The sequence below is a fragment of the Eptesicus fuscus genome, chromosome 20 (assembly GCF_027574615.1).
Source record: "Eptesicus fuscus isolate TK198812 chromosome 20, DD_ASM_mEF_20220401, whole genome shotgun sequence".
Lineage (NCBI taxonomy): Eukaryota > Metazoa > Chordata > Mammalia > Chiroptera > Vespertilionidae > Eptesicus > Eptesicus fuscus.
Window position 1 is genome coordinate 47,234,577 of NC_072492.1, and position 23,275 is coordinate 47,257,851.

The 23,275-nt window shown below is 58.7% G+C and overlaps 1 protein-coding gene across 1 annotated transcript in view; it reads right to left on the minus strand.

The window, feature by feature from the left end:
• SDK2 (sidekick cell adhesion molecule 2) overlaps positions 1–21,385 on the minus strand; it is a 208,752-nt gene extending 187,367 nt beyond the window's left edge. Inside the window, exon 1 of the mRNA XM_054709217.1 lies at positions 21,303–21,385. Within this exon, the coding sequence (XP_054565192.1) occupies positions 21,303–21,366 (64 nt within the window). The 5' untranslated portion in view covers positions 21,367–21,385. The remainder of the gene's footprint in view (positions 1–21,302) is intronic.
• Between the last annotated feature and the right edge of the window lie 1,890 nt (positions 21,386–23,275).

The window sequence follows — 23,275 nt, forward strand, 5'->3', positions numbered from 1 at the left end:
GCTCCCTGTCCGGATGGAGGGTTTTCAGGGGAAATGTCAACCCTTCGCTTTCCGGGACCGTCTGAGCGCTGTCTTGCTCTAAGGCAACGGAGGAGCCCGAGGCCCAGGGGTCCCTCTGGCTCCTGGCTCTGACGTGAACTCCAGGCCTGTGGGGGAAAGGTCCCCAGTGGTGCTGACCAGAGACCTCGCCATCTATCTGGCTGCAGAGAGCCCCCCCCCCCCCCAATCCGGCCTACTCAGCCGTCTCCAGGGGACACGGAGCTTACGGGGGACGCCCCTGCTATCTGCGGTTTCTGATTTACCGTCCCTGCCGAGATGACTCCCTCTCCTGGTGGATTAACTCGCTCCTCCGAATCATAAATAATTAGTGAGCCACGCCACTCAGCAGCTTGTGTTTTCAAAGCACTTTGTGCCCATTAACGAAAGAATTCTGGATGTGCCTCCCGGAGGGAAGGACAAGGATGAGAGGAACCCTACAAAGATCTCTGGAAGTCATCCTGTCCATCCCCCCCCCGGAGTCCCTCTACCCACCCCCCCCTGCCGGGAGTCCACCCCTTCTGGCGTCTACCACCCACCCTGGAGTCTATCCTCCACCTGGAGTCCATCTCCCCGCCATGGAGCCCATCCCCCCAACCTGATCCATCCCCCGCTGGAGTCCATCACCCCTCCCCGGAGTCCATCCTCCCACTGGAGTCCATCCCCCGCCTGGTCCATCCCCCCACCATGGAGTCCATCCCCCGCCTGGTCTATCCCCCCCTGGAGTCCATCCCCGGCCTGGTCCATCCCCCCACCATGGAGTCCATCCCCCTGCCTGGTCCATCCCCCCGCTGGAGTCCATCCCCCCCCTGGAGTCCATCCCCCCGCCTGGTCCATCCCCCCCTCTGGAGTCCATCCCCGGCCTGGTCCATCCCCCCACCATGGAGTCCATCCCCCGCCTGGTCCATCCCCCCACCATGGAGTCCATCCCCCGCCTGGTCCATCCCCCCCGCCTGGTCCATCCCCTCGCCTGGTCCATCCCCCCACCATGGAGTCCATCCCCCCGCCTGGTCCATCCCCCCGCCTGGTCCATCCCCTCGCCTGGTCCATCCCCCCACCATGGAGTCCATCCCCCCCTGGAGCCCATCCCCCCCTTAGAGTCCATCCCCCCGCCCCCAGGCAGGACTGTGTCTGGGAAGAACAGGGTAAAAGAGCAAAAAACCCAACAACTCTGTTTTGAGAAAACATCAAGACTAAGATGCCTAAGACAAAACAGAACAAAGAAAAACAAGTCGTAACCCAGACAGGCCGCTCGATGCGTTAACCACCAGATGAGCCCAGCGTGCCAAGGAGCCGGGGGCCCTGGAATGCGGGGTCCGCGAGGGAGGCCCACAGGACAGAGAGGTGGTTAAAGTAATCCCGGGCAGACCGGGGAGACCTTGATCCCATAAGCAGGTTTCCTCACCTGTGAAGACGGAAAATGGTAATTTGCTAAGCGAGACCCATTCATTAGCCTGCAAATGACACAGTTCTGATTCTCAGGAATGTCCCTGTTAATTAGCACCCCCACTCCCCCACCCCCGCCACCCACACATACACCTTTGCGCGGCCACATTTAAAGTCTTGCCTCTGGCTCGGGGCAGAAATGGCCACTTGGTGCCACCTTGTGCCTCCCTGTCTGTGGATTCATTTACAATTTGCCAAAACAAGATCCTCCCCGGGCAGGGGTTGGCCAGCCCCCGAGGGCTGGGGGCCAGGAGGACTCTCGGAGGATCCGCCCCTTTTCCTTGCTAGCGTCACAATCACTAAATCGTTCACGGAGGAGCCACTGAAACCCACTGCATGCCTGGCCCAGTGTGAGGCCTGGAAGGAAAGGGGGGCAGTCCCCCCCCCGCCCCCCCACACACACACACACACACACACACACACACACACACACACGGAACTTCTCTCCTGAGTCCATCTCGAGGCCCCTTAGTGCTGGGATGGTGCAGGGGGAGTTAGGGGTCAGGAAACCAGCCTGGCTGGTGTAGCTCAGTGGTTGAGTGTCAACCTATGAACCAGGAAGTCGAGGTTCGATTCCCTGTCAGGACACACACCCGGGTTGTGGGCTTGATCCCCACGGTGGGGCCTGCAGGTGGCAGCTGACCAATGAGTCTCTTGCATCCATGATGTTTCTAACTCTCCCTCTCCCTTCCTTCCTGAAATCAATAAGAAAAATATTTTTAGAAAAAGAAAATCAACTCCCCTTGCCCTTGTATTCGTGGGATGGAACACAGGCCCGGCAAGGAATCTTCTACAGGGAACGTACCTGGGCAGGTCACACGCCATCCCCCTCACCTCTGCCATTCTCACTAGACGGCGAGGAAAGCAATGGGAGGAGAAGGCGGAGAGGGGAGTGGAGACCCCGCTGCTGGCACAGCCGACGAGACCACCCCTCCGCTACCAACTCCAGCTCCGGGCAGAGTGCACAGGAGCAACCTCCTGGAGGCCCCCGAGTGGAGCCGAGCTGGCGGCTGATGCTGGGAGAAGCACGTGGCACGAAGCGAGTTTCCCGTGTCTCATGGCTTCTGGCTTGAGGGCAGGCTGCACGCAGTCAGCAGGCAGAGAGAGGTAACCTCCCACCCAACACAGTTACGGACAGACGCACAGACCGATGGACGAGTGCTGGGCGTCCAAGACCAAACCCGTGCACCCAGGGCCCATCGATTTCGCCACGGGTGCACCACACCGCACACGAGAACCAACACAAAACGCATCAGCGACCTACATCTCAGAGCTAAGCTGTAACATTCTTTAAAAAAAAAAAAAAGCACCGGGTTAAATCTTCATGACCTTGGATTTAGCAATGGATTCTTGGATAAGACAACAAAAGAAAAACGGTCAAGTTGGCCCTAACCTATCTTCAGCCTCAGCCTCTCTCAGGAGTGGAATTTTAAACCAATCAGTCTGGAATTCCTCGTCAGCCCAGGAGGAGCGATCTGCCCGATAAGACCCCCTCCTTACCCCCCCCTCTCCCGGAGGGAAGGTGACCTGGCCAGAAATAATCTACTCTTTCGACTTCCTTGTCCTGCCCCATTTCTGCCTATACAAGCCTTCCGTTTTGTACACCAAAGAAGACCCTGTTTGCTCGATGGGGTACTGCCTGGTTTATGAATTCCCTCCATAAAGCCAATTAGAGCCTTACGTTTACTTGGTTGCGTTTTTGGGAACGCCGGTGAGAATATAAAATGGTCCAGTAACTGTGGGAAGCAGTCAGCTCCTTAAAACGTGAAGCGTAGAATTACCGTATGACCCAGCAATTCCGCTCCTGCTCCAAAGAGCTGGGTAGATACCCAAACTAACCCACGTGCACACACGTTCACAGCAGCACTATTCACAACAGCCCCAAAATGGGGGGAAAATGACAATGTCCATCAACCAATGAATGGATAAATCAATTATGGTTTATACATACGGTAGAATATTTTTTTCAGACATAAAAAGGAATGAGATACCGGTACATGCCACAACATGTTTGAACCTCAAAAACATTATGCCCAGTGAAAGAAGCCAGGCACAAAAGGTCACAGATTGTATGACTCCATTTATGTGACATATCCCAGGATAACGGAATGCCGACTGGTGGTTGACAGGAGCTGGAAGGAGGGAAAATGGGGAGCAACTGCTTATGGGCATGGGGTTCTGTTTGGGGGTGATGAAAATGTCAATGTACTAAATGCCACTAAAATGTTCACTTTTAGTGACTAATTTTATGTCTTATGAACTTCATCTAAAAAAAAAAAAATCCAATAGAAAACCCACAGTCTTTCTTGCTCAGAGAACTACAGGATATAGGACAACCAAAGTCCTTCCTGATCTTCCCAGGGGGAACGGCATCTCTTCCCCCACCTTTTAAAAAAACATATATATATATTATTGACTTCAGAGAGGAAGGGAGAGGGAGAGAGAGAGATAGAAACATCAATGATGAGAGAGCATCAGTGACTGGCTGCCTCCTACACGCCCCACATTGAGGATCGAGCCCGCAAAGCCCTGACCTGGTTCATAGGTCAATGCTCAACCACTGAGTCCTGCTGACCAGGACTGCTTCCTGTTTCATTTATTTAACAAATAAATGATTTCGCTGTTAACAGGTCATAATAAAATATGATTTACTGAACAAACACCTACGTAGCATTAACTATATGCCAGAAGCTCTTCTGAGACCTTGACAAATAAGGACTTGTTTAATCTTCACAACAGCCTCACGAAGCAAGCAGTACCGCCCCCAATTTACAGGTAGGGAAACTGAGACTCGGGGAGGTTAGGTTGCTTGGCCACAGCCACAGAGGCCCGTCGGGCCCCAGGATCCGGGCTCCTATCCCGAGCTTCGTTCTCCACTGCTCTGCCGAGTGCTGGAGGCCCCGTCACTTGTTTGAGTGAAGGTATAGGAACCCCAGAACTCGGCCCAGGGCCCTCAGCAGTGGTGGGGGGCGGCAGGGACCGGCAGGGAGGGAGTCACAGATCTAGCCTAATGCCGTGGGACTGACCCCACTACCAAGTCAACTCCACGGCACCCCACCTCCACCGGGACCCCGACTCTCTCTGCTGCCCCCACCCCGCCTGCGGGTCGGTGGGCGGCTCCGCCTTCCCGATGTTTAGCGGGTCCACGCGGTGGAGAGAATTGCCCTTCAATAAGCGGTCCGTTCCCAGAAGAGCTCCCCGGTCCTTGTCCCTGGAGAATTTTCAGTTTTGTTTATTTAATAGGCGGCTCCTTTTCATGTTCTCCTTCCCGTATCAAACACGGCACCGCAGACAGACCATTAACCAAGCAGGCCTCCTCCTCCTCCTCCGGTCGCTTTTCCAGGAGGACTGGGTGGGTCAGCTCCCAGCCCTCTCTGCTAGGGCAGGCACAGGGGCAGGCCCGCCCTCTGAGCAGAGAGAGCTGGGACCAGAAGAGACCAGTTTTAGACACAATCTTAGGAGGGCCTCTGCCCTCTTAAATTTTATCTCCTGAAAACCACAGCAGCCAATGAGCTCCGGTGCTTTCCAAACCTGAAGGTACCTATACATCACCTGGGGATCTTAAAACACAGACGCCGACTCCTCAGCTCTGGGGCGAGGCCTGAGATTCTGCATTTGCAGCCAATTCCCAATGATGCTGATGCTCGGGGGGTGCGGGCGGGGGGGGAGGGGGGTGGTCCAAAGCACGGATGCAGCCAAAAGCTTGAATTAACCTGGTTTAACCCGGGGAAGACACAACCTAATAACGTAGTATCCGGTATTTACTGAGCACCTACTGTGTGCCAGAGGCCCCACGCCACTGCAGACTGTGGTAGGAGACTCTACTCAATGTGGCAGAAGAATTTTCTGGATCTCCCTCTAAGAGTCAGCCAGTCCGCAGAGAGGAGGGAACCGGAGGATTAACGTTTTCTGAGCAATATGGATTGCTGCCCCATTTTACAGGTGGGGTCACCAAGGCTGGGAGAGCTTGAGGGTCCCGGCCGAGGTCCTACAGCTAAATGGGCAGCAGGCCCAGGATTCTGGCTGCGGGTGAGCTCGGGCTGTGAAGACCGGCTTTTGTTCACAGCTGGGATAAGGAGACAGAGGCAGCGCATACCAGACAGGACCAGACAAGCAGGCACCCGAGTCACGGGGCTGAATTCCAGATCCCTCCGCCCCATTGTCCTGCCCGCGATGATCGAGGCGATCTGGACAAAACCGGCGGGCTCCCTGGAGAAGCTGCCACGCTTGCTCGCCCTGCCTCACCTCGCCTTACCCCGGGGCCTGAGACCAGACAGCCCCTTGCCTTTTCAGCCCGGGGAGAGGTAGCGGGGGCCCCGGGGAGACAGAAGCAGGAACAGAGGACCCTGGAGGCCGAGGCCAGGAGAGGCGGCGGGGATCCCTGGAGGGTCTCACCAGTGGGCAGCACCGGCCTCCTGGGTGAGTGGCCGAGCTGTCGCAGGGACCCTGTGCTTACAAGAGCCCACCCACCCGCAGGTTAATGCTCTGCCGCCACCAGCTTGGAATTCTTCTTTTGTTTGTTTTTTAATATATTTTTATTGATTTCAGAGAGGAAGGGAGAGAGAGAGAGAGATAGAAACATCCATGATGAGAGAGAATCATTGTTTAGCTGCCTCCTGCACGCCCCTCACTGGGGATCGAGCCCGCAGTGCAGGCATGTGCCCTGATGGGGAACTGAACCCTGACCTCCTGGTTCATAGGTCAACGCTCAACCACTGAGCTATGCCGGCCGGGCCACCTTGGAATTCTTCATGTTTTGTTAACGAGAGGCCCGCCTTTTCATTCTGCGCCGGGCCCTGCAAATTATGACAGCGGTCCCGCCAGTGGTTAGAGATGGTGCCGGCCGGACCCTGGCTCAGGGCTGTTGCTCTGGGGTAACCGGGCAGCGCCGAGCTAGGCAGAGCTGTGATTGACGGGCAGGCCAGTGCAAGCCCGCACCTCCCCGCAGCCTGAGCCCGGGGGCTGGAATGCGAATGGAAAGTGCAGAGATGAGGAGGCTCGAGCAAGGACCTTCTGAGGTGCCTCCGGGAGGCCTCGAGGGGCTCCCATGTCCTCCTGGGCTCGTGGTGACAGACTAATAACGGGTTTGCCAGGGCTGGGAAGGGGACCCGAGGGGCCAGCTGTCTTCAGGGCCTTGGCCTCTCCAAGGAAACCACCACCCAACACCATCCAAACCCCAAGGGCTGGGCAGATGCAGGGCGCTCAGCTGTGCCAGCCGGTCCCAGAGTCCCCGTGTAATTGGAGCCGAGCCCCGGGCTTGGCTTCTGGAATTGGCCAAAGAAGGAGAGGAGAGCCAAGTGCAGTTGGTTCAGAAGCCCTGGCCTGGCTGGGAGTCCCAGCTCCGAGGGGAGGAAGCCAAGCCAAGCATTCATTTCCTGGGGGCCACTGTCCCTGGAGGACAGGTGCTGGCATCAGGCAGGGCCAAGGGAGGAATGCGGGGCCTGGGGCAGAATGGAGAGTGGCTTCACCAGGCCCAGTGCATTCTGGGAGGACAGTAATAGGGAGGGGAGAGTGTTCTGGAGCTTTGGGGTCTCGGCCCCAGGAGCCCGGTCCATGGTGGGTCCCCCAGGGCTTCAGGATTCAGCGTCCAGTCTACCTTAAGGGGTCGCCTCGTACGCCTGCAGCCCGTTCCCCATTGTGGCCTTGCTGGGGCCCACAGCATCTTAAATTTTTTGAACCAACTCTACTGGCCTGATCTATGGTCAAGACGATGGTGATATTCCCAGAGATCCCACTTCTAGGAACCTATCCTGAGAAACCTGAAACACCAATCAGAAAGAATGTATGCATCTCTATGTTCATAGCAGCACAATCTACAATAGCTAAGATCTGGAAACAGCCCAAGTGCCCATCAGGAGATGAGTGGATAAAAAGCTGTGGTACATTTATCCCGTGGAATACTATGCAGCTGTAAAAAAAGAAGGATCTCTTACACTTTGGGACAGCATTGGGGGACATGGAGAGGATCATGCTAAGTGAAGTCAGTCAGTCAGACAAAGGCAAGTATCACATGATCTCGCTCATATGTGGAATCTAATGAACAAAAGAAACCGATGAACAGAGAGGACCCGGAGACATGGAAGCACGGAACAGCGTGTGGAATCTCAGAGGGAAGGTGGGTGGGTGGGAGATAATCAACCAAAGACCTTGTATATGTATACTAGAGGCCCGTTGCACGAAGATTTGTGCTAGAATAGGCCTTCCTTCCCCTGGCTTTGCAAGTCTTCCTGCAAGTCTTCACTCCCAGCTGGAGCAACACTCCTGTAGCTCCCTTCGCTCCCCGCCCTCCCCATCATAGCAGGCATCCTGCCCCGCCCGGCTGCTCTGCGCCTGTGTATGCAAATTAACCCACCAATCTTTGTTGGGTTAATTTGCATACTCACTCCTCATTGGTTGATGGGCGTCGTGGAAGTACAGTCAATTTGCATATTTCTCTTTTATTAGTGTAGATGTGCATAACCCATGGACACAGACTATAGGGTGGTGAAGGCCTGGGGTGGGGGGAGATGGGGGCAGGCTGGAAGGGGTTAATGGGGGGGGGGAAGGAGGACATGTGTAATACTTTCAACAATAATAAGAGAAAAAGATGGTCATATCCAAACTCCCGGGGCTGCTGTGGGGGTTAAATGCACTAATGCACTCGGGGCCCTCGGAAGGGAGGGTGCGCATTATATAAATAGCGGCCATTACCCAGTCTCGGGGACTCCAAAGGCATTTCACATCTCCAGAGCCGGCATGCACCTCATTGCCGAGAAACAGCGGCCTCTTTTCCTCTCGCAGGGGCACCTACAGTAATGGCAGGTCTCACAATGGAGCCCAGGTTCAGTGGAAGAGGGATGAGGACGATGGTGACGGTACCCATCAGTCTGCATCTCTCTCAGCGACAGCTCCTTGGCCGTGAGTTGAGTTGTGGGGTGCTGCGAGTGCCCTGATCCGCGGAAACAGGCATGGAGACCCCAGGGTGCTGGAGCGGGCAGGAGCCCGGGGTCCCTGGGGGATGGACATTGAGTCACGGGCAGAGGCTGTGACAGGCTGGCAGAGGCCTGGGGAGATGGGTCAGGGCTACAGGCAAGGGGTGGGACAGGGCTCCTGACTCCCACGGCAACATCCCACGGGCCGGGCTCCGTGTTGGGTCTGCTCTCTAATATCCCGTCAGACAACCCTCCCATCAGCCCCATGAGGGTGAGGGAGTTTTGTCCGTGTTAAGTCCACACTTCGCAAGTGAGGAAACTGAGACTCAGAAAAGCGAGGGGAATTGGCCAAGGTCAGGCAGCCTGTAAGTGGCGGAGCGAGGCCAGGTGCTAGGCAGCCATGGAAACGGGGTGCTATTTTGCTCCCCCGCAGGTTAGAGGGAAGCAGAGGGCGGAGCGGGCTCGTGGGTGGGACCCCGGCTTCCAGCACAGTCCCGTGGTTGAGAACTCAGGCTCCCACCCGACTGGGTCCATTCCCGAGTTCACCATTTACAAGCTACAGGACGTGAGGTAAGTTGCTCCGTCTCTCTGGGCCTCTGTTTCCAAATCCATACAATGGGGCCAGCAGGCTTCCTCACAGGGCTGTTGCGAGGACCCAACAACCCAGGTAAAGCATTTAGGAAGGACAGTGGTCGGCAAACTCATTAGTGACCCGAGCCAAATATCAACAGCACAACGACTGACATTTCTTTTGAGAGCCAAATTTTTAAACTTAAACTTCTTCTAACGCCACTTCTTCAAAATAGACTCGCCCAGGCCGTGGCATTTTGTGGAAGAGCCACACTCAAGGGGCCAAAGAGACGCATGTGGCTCGAGAGCCGCAGTTTGCCGACCACTGATTTAGAACAACGTCTGGCTCGTGGCAAAGGCTCCATCCATCCCGAGAAACCACAGTCCTCCCAGGGGCCAGCTGTGCAGCTAAGGTGAGAGCCGAAGGCCTGCACCTGCGTGGGCGGAGCCTGCGGAGGGGCAGGAAGTCCCGAGCTCCCAAGCCCTGAGGCTTGGGGCACCTCTCTTGGCCCCGCGTCCTCCTTTATAAAACGAGGAGCCCTTTGTAATCTGACCTCAGTGGTTGTCTGAGTTCCCTATAGTTTTAGGTCATCTATTGCCTCCTAGGGAGGCTCCAGGACCTAGGGCCAGAGGAGGGGTTCAGGGAAGAGGACCCCAAGCCCCAAACACACACATGTGCTCATCACACATGTGAGCATACCGGAGTCTCCGTGCTTCCGTGTGCTGCTCCCCACCGGGAGCTGACTGATGACCAGCAGAGCAAGCGTCCCTGAGTGTTAGCATCCCGAGGGCGGGGCCCCCTCTCAGCAAGCCACTCAAGAAGGTGGCTAAGCACGGTCTGACCCACTCAGGTTAGCGGCCACTCAAGTGCGAACCTGCCGCCCATACCTGCTGCTTGGCAACGGAGAGGGTGAAAGCAAAGCCCTCCCAGAGGCGCTGGGCTGGGTAACAGGCCGAGAAAGAGGAACGGATGGGATCCAGGTTGGAAAAGAAGTTACAGCGCCAGCATTCGGAGATAACCTGATCAGGCGCATAGGAAATCCGATGAGGTCGACAAAAAAGTTACCAGAACTAATCATCGAGCCTGGCCAAGTCCAGGGTGCGAGACCGACGTGTCCAAATCAACTATTTCCGAGTCGTGGCGACGAGCCGCTGGGAGTCGCAATAAAAAAAAAAATAACATTTACAATTGCATCAAAACCATGAAATATTTAGGCCTAAATCTGACAGGCGATGTTACAGAACCTGTACTTTGTTGAAACCCACAACGCGTTGCTAAGCGAAACCAAAGAACTGAAGAACGGGCCGCAGAGACTCAATGCCGTCAAGATGGGCGTGCTCATTTTCACCTACATAATCAGTGCGATCCCAACCGGAAATCCCAGCAGGAGTTTTTGGGGAAAAAAAACAAAAAGCGATTCTAAAATTCATACCTCACGGTAAACGGATTCTGAAGACAGATAAACTGATTCTTAAGCCGATCTGGAAACGCACAGGCCCCAGCACAGCCCAAGCAACGCTGAGAGTTCAGACAGCTATCGCCACACGGTTTCAAGTCTTCCCAGAAGGCAACAGTAACCAAGACAGCGTGCCACTGCTGCACAGACAGACAGACAGACAGACAAATGAAGCCGCCGAGAGTGTCCAGAAATAGACCCACACATATATATACGGACAACTGACTTCCAAGACAGGTGCAGCGGTAATTCAGCGGTGAAAGGACTATTTTCTTAAAAACAAAGCTGGAACCATTGGATATTCATTTAAAAAGAGAAGAGAAAAGGGAAGAAAAAAGCAGGGAAGGGTTAGGAAGGACACAGGAAGCGTTGGGTGGCGATGGATGTGTTATCCTGATTTTGGTGGTAATTTCAGGTATTACACACACACACACACACACACACACACACACACACACGTCCGAAATGACCACGTTGTACTCTTTAAACATATACGGCATATTATGGCACAACAAAACCAAAGCCCCTAGTGTTCCCCAAGGAAGGCAGGGCTCCACCATCCTACATGACCCCAGCTTCAAGGTCACCTTCTCTGGGAAGCCTTCTCTGAGCAGCTTTTCAGGTGACCCCTCTGGACCCCCATCACTGGTTCCCACCGTCTCTTAGCTTCTTTCACACTGTCCTGTAAATACTTTTTTTTTTTACTAGAGGCCCGGTGCACGAATTCGTGCACAGGTGAGGTCCGGCCGGCCCCACCCCCTGGTCGAACTCCCAGTCGAACTCCTGGTCGAGGGGACAATTTGCATATTAGCCTTTTATTATATAGAAGGATTGATTTTTAGAGATAGAGGAAGGGAGAGGAGTAGAGAATAGAACATCAATGAGGAACATCATCGATCAGCTGCTTCCTGCACGGCCCCTACTAGGGATCCAGCCCACAACCCAGGCATGTGCCCTGACCAGGCATCGAACTGGCGACCTCTTGGTTCCTGGGTCGACACTCAACCGCTGAGCCACACCGGCCGGGCTCAATGTCATTTCTTAAAAGCAAACAGAATTCCAGCCCAGAGGCCTCCTTCTTGGGCGATGAAGGGCAGGAATGAAGTTATCACTGGCTGAAGCAGCTCTTGCTAGGAGCTCCGAAGTCACCCTAATGTGTGGATGGATGACAAAGGCCAAGAATGTGCCCCGGAGGCCCCAGCTGCAAGGGCACCCCTCAATCCTTCAGCCTTCCTCCACTCCCCAGGAGCCCAAACCCTGGCACCACGATGGGGCCACGCCCTTCCCCCCTCCATCCGCATCTCGGAGGCACGTCTCTGCTTCCTGAACGCTCCGCTTGGCTCAGGTCCGAGGGCCCCTTGAGCTCTTCCCCAGCCGAGGCGCAAGACACGCTGGAGTTCAAGGCCTGGTCCCCGCACCCTGGGCTGGACATTCCAAGTTCCTGGACAGACAATACGTCCTAACACTGCTGGCGAGGTGGCGCGAGGTGCAGGCAGGGGCTGCAGACAATGAGCCTGTGTTTCTCCCCACGCCTCCCTAAGGCAGCGCTCCACCAGGGAACGGGAGGCAGCTGAGCCATCAAAGCACAGCAGCCCACCGGACCGTCCACGTCTCTGCCCAAGGCCCAGGCTGCCCCAGGCCCCGTATCACAGCCTCCCTCCCACCCTGCGGCCAAACAACGTTCCTTATTCCTGGAGGTTTCCAGCACCTTCTAGGTTCTCCATCCACCAAGGCCTTAGGAGGACAGGGCTATGCGCCAACGCCTCTCTCCTCCTGGCACCCAGACCTCTGTCCTCCTGGGGCAGGGACAGGGGGCCCTGGACAGATCCCTCCAGCCGCCCGGAGCCAGAGCCGGGAGCGGCCGCTCTCGCCGGGGCCGACTTCTCTTCATTAGTGCAATCACATCAGCACTGACAGCCGCGTGTTTATCGCCGTCCTGACAACAACCGTCTTTCATCCGGTGATGCACGGCCGGATAATGAGCTGGGGGCAGCGCTACCTCGAACTCCCCTCCGCCCTCCTCGGCAGCGCCGGCCCCCGATGGCCTGCCCGCCAGCTCCCCTCCCCGCCTACACCCGCTCTGCCAGGGCTGGGAGAAGGGGCTCCAAAGGAGGAGGTCAAGGGCCACTTGGCTGAGCGGCCGGAGCTGGGCAGAGCCCACGTGCAGGCTGCCCACGGGGAGGAGTCTTCAAGGTTGACTGAGCAGGGAGGCGGGAGCGCCGGGCACAGTCAGCAGCATCTCCTCCGACCGAGTGCTGAGTCCTTGAGTCAGGGCAGCGAGAGGCGTCAACGGTGCTGGGGAAGGCGGCCGCCGACGGGGCCTGGGAGGGCATGGAGTCTGCTTCTGGAAGCTCCAGAGCCTCGAGAGGCATCGGGCGGGGCGGAACCGATGACCTAGAACATGTGGTTAGTGCTGCATGGGCAGGGCACGGAGCTCCGGGCTGCTGGAGCTGCTGCAGGGAAGCAAAGGCCCTGCTTAGCCGGAGGATGGCCTTCCAGTCACCCCGGCTCTCCTGGAAGGCGCCCACGTGCTCATGCAAAAGGCCCCTTGCGGGGGACATAGGTATCACGGGGCCAGACACCTCCTGCCAGGAGAGTCTTCAGGCCTCACTCGGGGCCCTGCCCCCAACTCCTTCGGTCACGATACAATGGTGTGGTCCAGGGACAAGTTCCCTAACGGTAAGGAGCAGATTGGCTGAGCGAAGAGAGGACCCAGAAAATGCCAACCACCCCAGCAGCAGGGTCCCCTAGGGAAGGGCAGACAGCCTCACCCATACACCCTCACCCTTGAAGGCACTGCCAGAGACCAGTCAAGGTGGCTGGCTACGGTGGCCCCTGGTCAATTATGTTGGGGACACAACTGTTTTAGGGGGAGGTATGTGTACAAAAGATTATAGAAAAGTCTAAGTGCAAATGGTTGAGATTATCCTATATAATAAAAGGCTAATATGCAAATCGACTGAACGGCAGAACAACTGGTCGCTATGACACACACTGACCACCAGGGGGCAGACGCTCAACGCAGGAGCAGCCCTGGTGGTCAGTGCGCTTCCACAGGGGGAGCACCACTCAGCCAGAAGCCCTGAGCCTGGCTCACAGCTGGTGAGTGCAATAGTGGTGGCGGGAGCCTCTCCCACCTCCCTGGCAGTGCTAAGGATATCCGACTGATGGCTTAGGCCCACGAGGGGCCTAAGTCATCAGTTGTACATCCCCCGAGGGCTCCCGGACTGCAAGAGGGTGCAGGCTGGGCTGAGGGCCCCCCCCCCCCGCAGTGCACGAATTTTGTGCACTAGGCCTCTAGTATATATATTGCGTGTAAAGTATCTTAGACTCTTAAATATGATGTGACTCAAGAGATCATCTCATTCAAGTCTTTCAAAACCGAGTTTTGACATATATCCCTGAAGGTCCCGGAAGCCATGGGGCAGAAATACCACATCTTCTTGCGGCACTAATTGGCTTTAAAATAGCCTCTGTGTGGCCCTGGCGGGTGTGGCTCAGTTCGTTAGGCGCTGTCCTGTGCACCGAAAGGTTGCTGGTTCAGTCCTCAGTCAGGGCACATGCCTGGGTTGTGGGCTCGATCCCCGGTTGGGGATGCGCAGGAGGCAGCAGATCGATGTTTCCATCTATGTTTCACTCTCACATTGATGTTTCTCTCTCCCCCTCTCCCTTCCCCTCTAGAAATCAATACACATATTAAAAATAACGTATCCTCTGTGTGTTAAAATAGATTTCAGGTAGACTAAAGGATGGAATGCAAAATCTCATGTATTTAAAACTTAAAATATTAAAAAGGAAAAGGCAGTGTGGGTGGCAGACAGCTTCAGGCTGTGTGGCCAGATCCCCCAGGACACATGTCTACCTGTGTCCATCAGGAAGTCCGTCAGGAAGAGCTTGGAAATGCTAGAATTATGCCTCACATTTTCCTGATGAAGACACAGGGGCGGGGGTGGGGGGGGGGGTGGGGGGGTGGTAAAGAGATCCAAGGAGAATCGGTCCTGGTTTCTGAGTCCCACACAGCGTCCAAGCCTGCTACCTTCTCCCCGACGTCACTATTACTCCTGTGGGACCCTTCTTTGAAGGGTGAAGTCTGTTAATTGGGAACGATAATTTATGTCTAATACCTCCATCCCTGTTGATGAAGGGTTATTATCTAAACTCGAGGAGTTTCTAATTAAAGAAATCCGTCACACAGACATCCAAAGATAATTCAGCATCAACAAGGCCAAGGTGCCAAATGAGACATCTAGACCATCGGCACCCTGAGCGCTCCAGGCACCGGGAGGAAGCCGGCAGCCCTGGTCCCTGGGGGGGAAGAGCTAGCGGGAGAGAGGAGGGAAGGGTGCTGGTGGCTAGGCAGTGGGAGTGGAGGGGGGACTGCAGCCCTGCACAGGGCCTGGGGGTGCAGGGCTCGGTGCGGGTACCACAGCCGTCGGGGGGCCAGCCGGTGAAGCCGGCCAGGAGGGGGCTGACACGAAAGGTCTCAGCCTTCAGATCCCGTGGCCAAGACCCCGTGGGACAGCAGATGGGACCCCAAGAGAGGGCTCAGAGTTCCCGTCGACAGAGAGAGGCCATCGGGCTGCACCCCGGGCCCACCCCAGCTGCGGAGAAGCCCGTGGTCACAGGAGACAGTTCCCGAGTCCCCGAGCAGCACGGCGAGCCCTTCATTCCAGAAGGTGGGCGTCTGGATCGAAAGCCACAGCCTCAGACGCAGCTGACCTGCGCCCGCTCTCTCTGACATGGAACGTGACCCTGGCAAGTGACTTAATCTTTCTGAACTTCGATGCTAATAAGGTTAATAACGTCCATGCCTGCTGGCCCAGCTGCTTCCTAGGTGGGGGTGAAGGGGAAAGGAGATGTCTGTGAGAGATGCCCACAGACGTGAGGTTTTATGGAAGGACCCGGTGGAAACACTCACGTAAGGCCGTCAGAGCTGGGAACAGCTGCCTATGTGGGTGCTCTGTGGCATAGTTGCATTTTAAGCTAGAGCCAGATACCACTTAGCCAAATAAATACATCCCTAATAGTGGAAGTGTAGGTGCAGGTCTATGAGAGAGAAAGGGAAATGGCAAAGCTGGCCGTGCTTCCCAGACCCCAAGAGGACAATACTGACAATGGCAAACTCTCACCCAGTGCTTACTGTACAGGGAACGCTGTCCTAAATGCTTAGCATAGCTTATTAAACCCCGTCACCACCCGATGAGGCAAGGGCCACTCTTGTCCCCATTTTACAGATGAAGAAACCGAGACACACAGGTCGGCTCAAGGTCACCCACGCAGTAAACGACAAGCAGGATTTGAACCCGGGGGGTCGTCCCTGTTTCAGGCTCCTCAGAGGCCTGTGCTGACCCACCCGGGCCCTCTGAGGGCACATTCCGATTGGCTCTCACAGTCCGCCGAAGCAGGTTCATCACAGACGCAGACTCACTGAGGCCCACCGCTTTAGGCCGTGTTTCTGACCATCCCTCAGACTCTGAGCGGGACAACTGCCTCCCTCATTTGCGCATCTGCACGTCCACAGAGGTGCCCTGTGGGGAGGGTCCAGGTCCTGGCTCCAACAGGCCCTTGAGAGTCACCTGTGTCCACCCCAGAAGCCGAATCCCCTAAACAGGCCGAGTTATGCAAACATTTCCTCCCCTGAGGATCACCACATCATCACATTCTCACCACCTCGCTGGGTCCCCGGCAGCTTCCGCTGTGGCATCAGACGCTTACCGCTTTTCCATCCCGTCCCCTTCAGTGCAGAAGACGTGTGTGGCTCAGACACGAGCAAGCCAGTCACAAATGCCCCACGTGACTTTAAGGAGCCTCCTAAACATCTCCAGGTCACCCCAGCCCCGGGGAGGGCACAGGGAAAGGGGAGGTGCAGAGGCAAGAGGGGTTCCGGTCCTGACCTCTTGAACTCTGACAACCTAAGGCCCAGTGAGGACACCAACCCGGGTGGAGGCAAGAGCCGGGAGGACCCGGAATTCCTGGGTTATTTACAGACTCTACTGCCTCCCCTGCACCAGCCCAGGTCGTCGACCAGCATGGCTGTCCGAGCGTCCGTGGGAAGACACCAGTGACGGAGGCGTGGAGGCCGAGGGCATCCCGGACCAGCGGGAAGATGACAGGTGTCGGGGCCACGGAGCCCTGGGTTCACATCCCGACCTTTCGACTTTCTGGCTGAGGGGTCTTGGGCGGTTAATCACGCCGAGCCTCAGTTTACCCACATGTTGGAGTGCGGGGAGGGAGGGGGTGTGGATGATGGCACCCTCATACCTTGTGGCCAACACATTATAAACACGTAAGAGTATTTAAAAGGGGATTGGGATAATCTCATTTAACATAAAACAAAACAAAACCCACACCCAACTCTTAGAAGGTAGACACACTTATTTTTAACTGTTTCCTCATCTTACGGATGGAAAACAGCCTCAGCTCAGGGTCGCTCCGTGGTGGAAGCAGGATTCAAGCCGGAACCCAGACTGGGAGCCACCTGCCACGTGGCACCCCCGTTACCTAAAGGAGCCGGCCTCGCAGGACGCCCAGGCCCTGAGGGGCTTCGTGGCCCAGACACCTGGCTTGGGGAGTGATGGGCCGAGGGGGGCAGCCCCCTCCCTTCCCCAGGCCTGGCCCTGCCCAGCACCACTGAGCGGGCACTGCCTTCTCCCAGCAGGGGTGGAGGACAAGGAGCAACCGGGATGTCTGGGCAACCCGGCGTGTTTTCCTTTCCCGGGGAGGCCGTGGGGCGCTGCCGGCGGCACTGCTGGCCCATTTGTTGCTATTGGCAGCCCAAGGCCCCACATCAGGATGACTAATTCCCGCCGCTTCGGGCCGGCTGTGGCAACGTGCCCCAGGGGGAGCCGGGCTGGAAACCCCGCAGGCAGCACCCTAACGCCCAACATCGATTCCAACTCAGTCTCCTGCCTCCCCGAGGTCCCGGGAGTCAGAGGGATGGGGAGGGAGGTTCCGACCAACCAGAGGACTCCTCCGACTGCAGCCAAACCCTGGGGTAACCCGCCACAGGGAGGCCAATTTGCTCAGCAACACAGAGCACAGCTGTCTCACAAGCAGTTTGTTTCGTCGGGTAGTGAGGCCTCCGTCACCGGGGGGATCCAAGCAGACGGCGGACTACCTGCGCCACGTTGGTGGGCAGAGGACAGCACTGGGCGACGTTTCATGTTTCTTACGGACGGAGAACGGGCTCATTCTCCTTCACCGGTGAGCTGACCGCCCAACGGTCAAACGCATACCAATCCCGTTTAACACATCGTTTTAGAGTCGGCCGCTCGGGCACTGTTTAAACAGAGGACTGCTCTAAAGGACTTGGCCCCTTTCCCAGCCTCCCTTCCCTGATGGAACAGGCTCCTGGCCCCACGCTCGCCTTCCAGGAGAGGACAGAGGGGAGAGGCGGTCGATAAATATTTGCCGAGCAAATGCATGAAAGAGAGGGTTTCTGAGGCAGGTGCAGGCTGCCCGAGAGACTCGGACTCCGGGTGGGGGTCCTGAGTCTGGTTAGCCCGGACAGGGGAGGTGCTCAGCCAACAGCAGCACCAAGCCGTGTCGCTCATCTAACCACAGCCAGCATGTTCCAGAATCCCCCCAGCTGAAGCCAAGGGCGCACTGGGCGAGGGAGACAGAGGGGTGCGGGGTGAGGACAGAAGGGGACACGGGGAACAGGGACGCCCCCGGCCCGCCCTCCTGTGGGGCTTTTGACACAAACCGGCTGAGCCCCAGGCAAGCATGACACTCGGCCTCGTGGTAATTAGCAAGAGGCCCTGATCAATAAGTTATTTTTTGCTGTCAGTAATTAATAATTACAGCTTCGCCACACCATGTAATTAAACTTTCATCCTGCTCCCTCGCGTGCTGTTTGGCTTTCATTGTGATTAGCTCGCCGCGCTAAACTTTCTCCCTTTGGAGCCTCCAGGGCTGGGGCTTCCCAGCCCTCAGCCCAGGGTCCCCACTGCCTGGCTCGCTCAGCTCACACTCCCTCCCGTCCCTCGCCCAGGCACTGTTCTCCCGAGAGAACCTTCCAGACCAGCTGGCTGGGCTGCCACCGCCCTCTTGCCAGCCTCCTCGGGATGCCCACCATGAAAACGCCTGCGGGCGCCTGTTAAGTTCCAGAGGAGACGCCCAGGCTCCCGCGGCCGCCTCCCCTCGGAGCACCTGGGAGTGGCGCCCGGGGCTGGACGGCCACGAGAGACACAGCACGTGAGACACAGCGAGGCAGCCACCGAAGGAAGGAAAGGAAGGGCCGCGAGTGAGAAAAAGGCATCCGAGGCCTAGCTGGTGGGTGGCCCGGAACCCCTCCCCGTGGACCTGGGCTTAGAGTGTGAAGACACTGATAATAACACCAACGGTGACCCTTTCTTCAGCACCATCTATGTGCCAGGCTGAACCTCCAACCCTCGATGGTCTCTGCTCTCTCTACCACGTCACTCACGGGGTCTGGGAAATAAGCGTGAATTGTGTGACATCCGCTTGAAGGGAAAAATGGTCAAGTGGTGGCTTAGGTCTAGGGAGGTGATGTCGCCCGGGGCCAGCCCCTGGAAAACACTCGGCTGGGGCTAGAGGAGGTCTGGCAGTGGCCCAGGTGAGGTCTGGCCCCAGGGAGGACCACTGCTCCGTCCCTCACTCTGTGTCATGATTGGAGAACGCGGCTCCTGGGCTCAGAAGTGACTCACAGGGCTGTGGCCTCAGCCACCCCAAGGGTTAGCGACAGGACACTTATGGAGAAACTCCACTCTCTAACCCCAAAGCAGATAAGAAAGCTCCCCCCACACCCAGTCCTGGGCTTGCCCCTGCCCCTACCGCCCCCCAACTCAAATGCAACATTGCCCCCAATCCTGGGCCGGGACCAAGTTCCCACAATCCCCTGCATGTTTGCTGCCCGGGACACAAAAGGATGGAGAGTACTCATGGGGGCAGGAAGCTCTCTCTCAGGCCAGAGAGCACAAATGGAGCAGCGGGGGACCTGGGCGGCGCTCTCCAACCGGCAGCAAACAGGAGGAGCGGGAGTGAATCAATCAAAGAGACCTTCAGGGCTCTGACAGGCCGCCCCTCCCCAAGGAGGCGCAGGGCCAGGAGGCGGCCTGGCCTTCAGCAGGACGCTGGAATCTTGACCTCGGGTGGAGGGGACAGAGGTGGAGGGGACAGGTGTGGAGGTCTAGGGGCCTGGGCCTGGATGGGACAGGAACGAGGGAGCCACCTGGCCAGGGCCATCATGCAGTAATGAAGTTCAAGTGTCCAGTGAGCCCTTCCTGGCTTTTGGCTGGGAACCCCACTGGCATCTCAGAGCAAATCTGGGGGGTGCCCCCCTCCTCTCCCAGCAGCCTCACAGCCCTCCTCGGGGACCCCACAAACCCACCCCAGCTGCGCAGGGTCCTGGTCCCAGGGCCAGAGGGGCTTGGAACCCTGCCCTGGACTCTGCCCCCAGATCTCCCCGCAGCCTCGGTCAAGTCACTTCATGCCCCGGGGCCTCAGTTTTCCCATCTGTTAAATGGCTCCTAGAGTACGCCGACCTCTGAGGTCCTGCTTGCAGGAAGGTTTTATGAAGATCATAAAAATAATCATAACTTTTATTACCTTACATTTCCAGGGCCCGTTAACAACATTTCTAAGTGCTTTAACGTAAATTACCTTGTAAAACCCTCCCCTCTGTCCCGTGAGGGCTGATTACTTTCATCTCTTTGATCTTGGCTCTCTGGCTGGGCTGACTCTGGGTGCCCTGAGGTACGCCCCCTCTTTTCTCCCTCCCCGCCCCCTGCTCAGCAACCCCAGAGGTAAGTGGGGCCCCTTTCGAGGGTGCAGCATGGGCAGGTGAGCAGCCGTGGAGGGGAGGGAGGAGGGGCGGGCGCCCTCAAGCCCCCAATCGTGGCGCTCAGTCCAGACTTGTCTCCCTCCGCCCCCAGCAGGCGCCGCTCGGACACCGCTGTGAACCCCAAAAGCAAGGAAGCGCCGGTGCAGCCGCCCTCTCCTTCTGGGACCTGCCAGGGGGCTGGGAGGACATTTGGGCACCCGCCCTCTTGGGGGGGGGGGGCGGTGCGGGTCACACCTCCTCATCCTTCCTAACACTCCCACCCAAAGCCCACCAGCCCTTCCCCGCCGAGGCTGCTCCCGGTCAGAGCAGCGGCTGCAGAGACAATTGAGCGGCCAGTGGAGCTGAAGGCAAAGGCAGGAGCCCAGTGCCTGGGGAGGTGGGGGGAGGGGGGGAAGCGCAGGGGGCCTCAGACACTCCCTGGGCACCTCCCCCTTGTGGGACCGGGGTTGCACCAGGACCTGGGCTCCCAGCCCGAACCGAAGCCCCAGCCCCAGCCCCGGCCCGGCAGCCAGGCGCGGGCTCCATACGTGGCCAGGCCCGTCCATCTCCCTCCCCGGCTGCCACCCGGCACCCAGCACGCGCCTTGGGCTCCTTCCCGCCGCCTTCCCAGGCCACTCCCAGGCCTTGGGGCGGCCAGCGCCTGCCAGGCAGGGTCTTGCCCTCCGCTGACACTGAGCGGGGGACCGGGAGCCCGGCCTGAGGATCTGGGTAGAGCCGGGCGCTGAGCCCCGCGCGGAATGGCGCGCCCCTCCCTCGTGGGCCCAATGGGGTACCCATAGCGCGTGTGGGGAGTAGCGGACACCCCCCCCCCCCAGACTCATCTAAGGCTCTTCTCAGCCTTCCCCAGGCAACCTCCCAGCACGGACCATACCTTCCCTCATTCGGAAGCCACAAGTCTCAGAAACACTGCCCCACCCCGCAACGAGAGCCCCAAAACTCGAGGAGGGAGGCCCGAAACTCCCTTGAGAGAGCTCTGCCCAGGTTAAGCCGGGTGTCCAGGAGGCCACCGTGAGGCCGGCGGCTCCCGCCCCTTCCTCGTACCCCCTCCCCATCCCCACGTGGGGGTGGCCCTCCTACCTTGCGCTCTGGCCTGGGGGATCCCGTGCAGGGCCAGCAGAGTCCAGATCAGCAGCCCCCACATGGTGTGGGGGGGTGGGGGGTCCTCCGCACCGTTATAATCCTGGGGGGTCCGGTACCCTGCCATCGTCCCGGGAGACAGTCTAGGTGGCTCTGGCCCGGGGCGGTCTATGCCCGGGAGGGGCAGCCCTGGGGACCCCAAAGCTTCCCAGTCCTCTTCGGTCCAAGTTCGATCCTCCTCGCGGCGCGCCCGGAAGGCGACGGGCGAGCAGAGAGAAAGAGAAAAGCCGCGCTCTCGGACTCGGGGCGCCTTCCTCCCTGAGAACCCCAACTCCGACTTCGCCTCCCCGGCGGGGAGGCCTCCGCAGCTCGGCCGGGTCGCTGGCCGCCGGGCTCCGCAATGAAAGGACAACTTCAGGAAACTTCCTCCCGAGGCCACGTTGCCCGCCCCCCGCCCGCTCCCCGCCCCCTGGTTGGGTCGTCCAGGCGGACGCAGTCACCGTCGTTCCCGGCGCCGGGCCCTGGGGGCCAGTCTGGAGCCGAGCGCGGCGGCCGGCGCGGCCGCGGGGCTTCTTTCAGGGACGCGGGTTTCGGGGGGCGCGGTGTGCATCGCGGTCCGAACCTCCCCGGAGCTGAAGTTTTCTTCCCTCTAACTTTGCAGGCGGCATCTGCCGGGGCCGAGCCACCCCGGTCGGCTCCGCTGCCCCGGCGCTCAATCCGGGAACTCTCGGTCCCCCCCGGGGGGCGCTGGGCCCGCGCGCGCCCTCGGCCCGGCACCCAGGCGGCCAGCAAACTTTGCGGGTCCCGCGGCCCGGCGCGCAGCCCCCCGCGCCCACGTCCGCGCCGGCAGCGAGGCGGCGGGGACGTCTGCTGGGCTCGGTGAGCCGGGCTGTAGCCGCCGGCGCCCGGGCACGGAGCCTCCTGCCGCCGCCCGGAGGATGGAGACCGGCCGTTCTGCCCTCTGCCGCGCCCTGGCCGGAGCTCCCGGCGAGACGCTCGGAGAACCCGGCGGGCAGCCCTGGCTCCGGGGGCGCGGCGCCTCCTCTGACGCCCGGCGCTCGCCAACCGCCCCGGCTTGGGGAGCAGCGGCCACGGCGCCCGCCCCGGCGCCTCGGCCGCCCCGCCGACTCCCGCCTCGGCAGCCGCGGCCACCGCTCGCCGAGCCCGCCGCCTCCGTTTCCCGGGCTCGGGGTCCGGAGAACGGCTCCAGCCTGCGCCGAGCCGGAGCTGCCGGAGCTGCGGGGGCAGCGTGAGCCGGGGACGAGCGCGGCGGAGGCGGAGGCGGCGACGCGGAGAGGAGGGCCGAGCGCTACCCAGTGGCCGCGACTGGAGAGCAGCCTGCGCGCGGGGAGGAGGGGCGGCGGCCCCGAGCCAGGCCCGGGAGCGAGCCCTGCAAACACATTTCATCTGCGCGGCCGCGGGCGCCGTGCGTCTCCAGGACCCGCCGGGGGGCAGCACTGCCAACCTCTCACCATAAGGAGGACGGGTGCGCACGGAGCCCCTCCGCTCCGTCCATCCCCACCCTCCTGCACGCCTCCCTCAAAGGCCTCTTCTGGTTCCCGCTCTCTCCCGTAGCCAAGAACCCCAGCACCCTTTTCCTACTGAGTGACAGAGGTGGAGATGATGTCGGGAAGAGAGGGTTCGTCCACTGGTGGATTCGAGTTTCTCCTTCCCGCGTCAGGCTCGCCAAAGTCTGGAACCGCTCAGGGCTGAGAGCTGGACAAGAGGGAGGCCAGGGACTTACAGATGCCGAGAAGGGAAGTTGGTGCCAAGAGCGATGCATTCTTTGTTTCTTCTGAGCTCTGTTTGCCAAGGGTAGAAGGGAAACGGGTGAGGCAGCCACAGAGGGGACTGGGGGTTTCCTGCCGGGTGGCCCAGAGGGGTGAGCAGCCAGCACCCCCATGGCGAGGAGCCCAGCTCCGGGTTGCAGGACCCAGTTCAACTTGCCTGGGCACCAGACTGCTTCTCTTCCC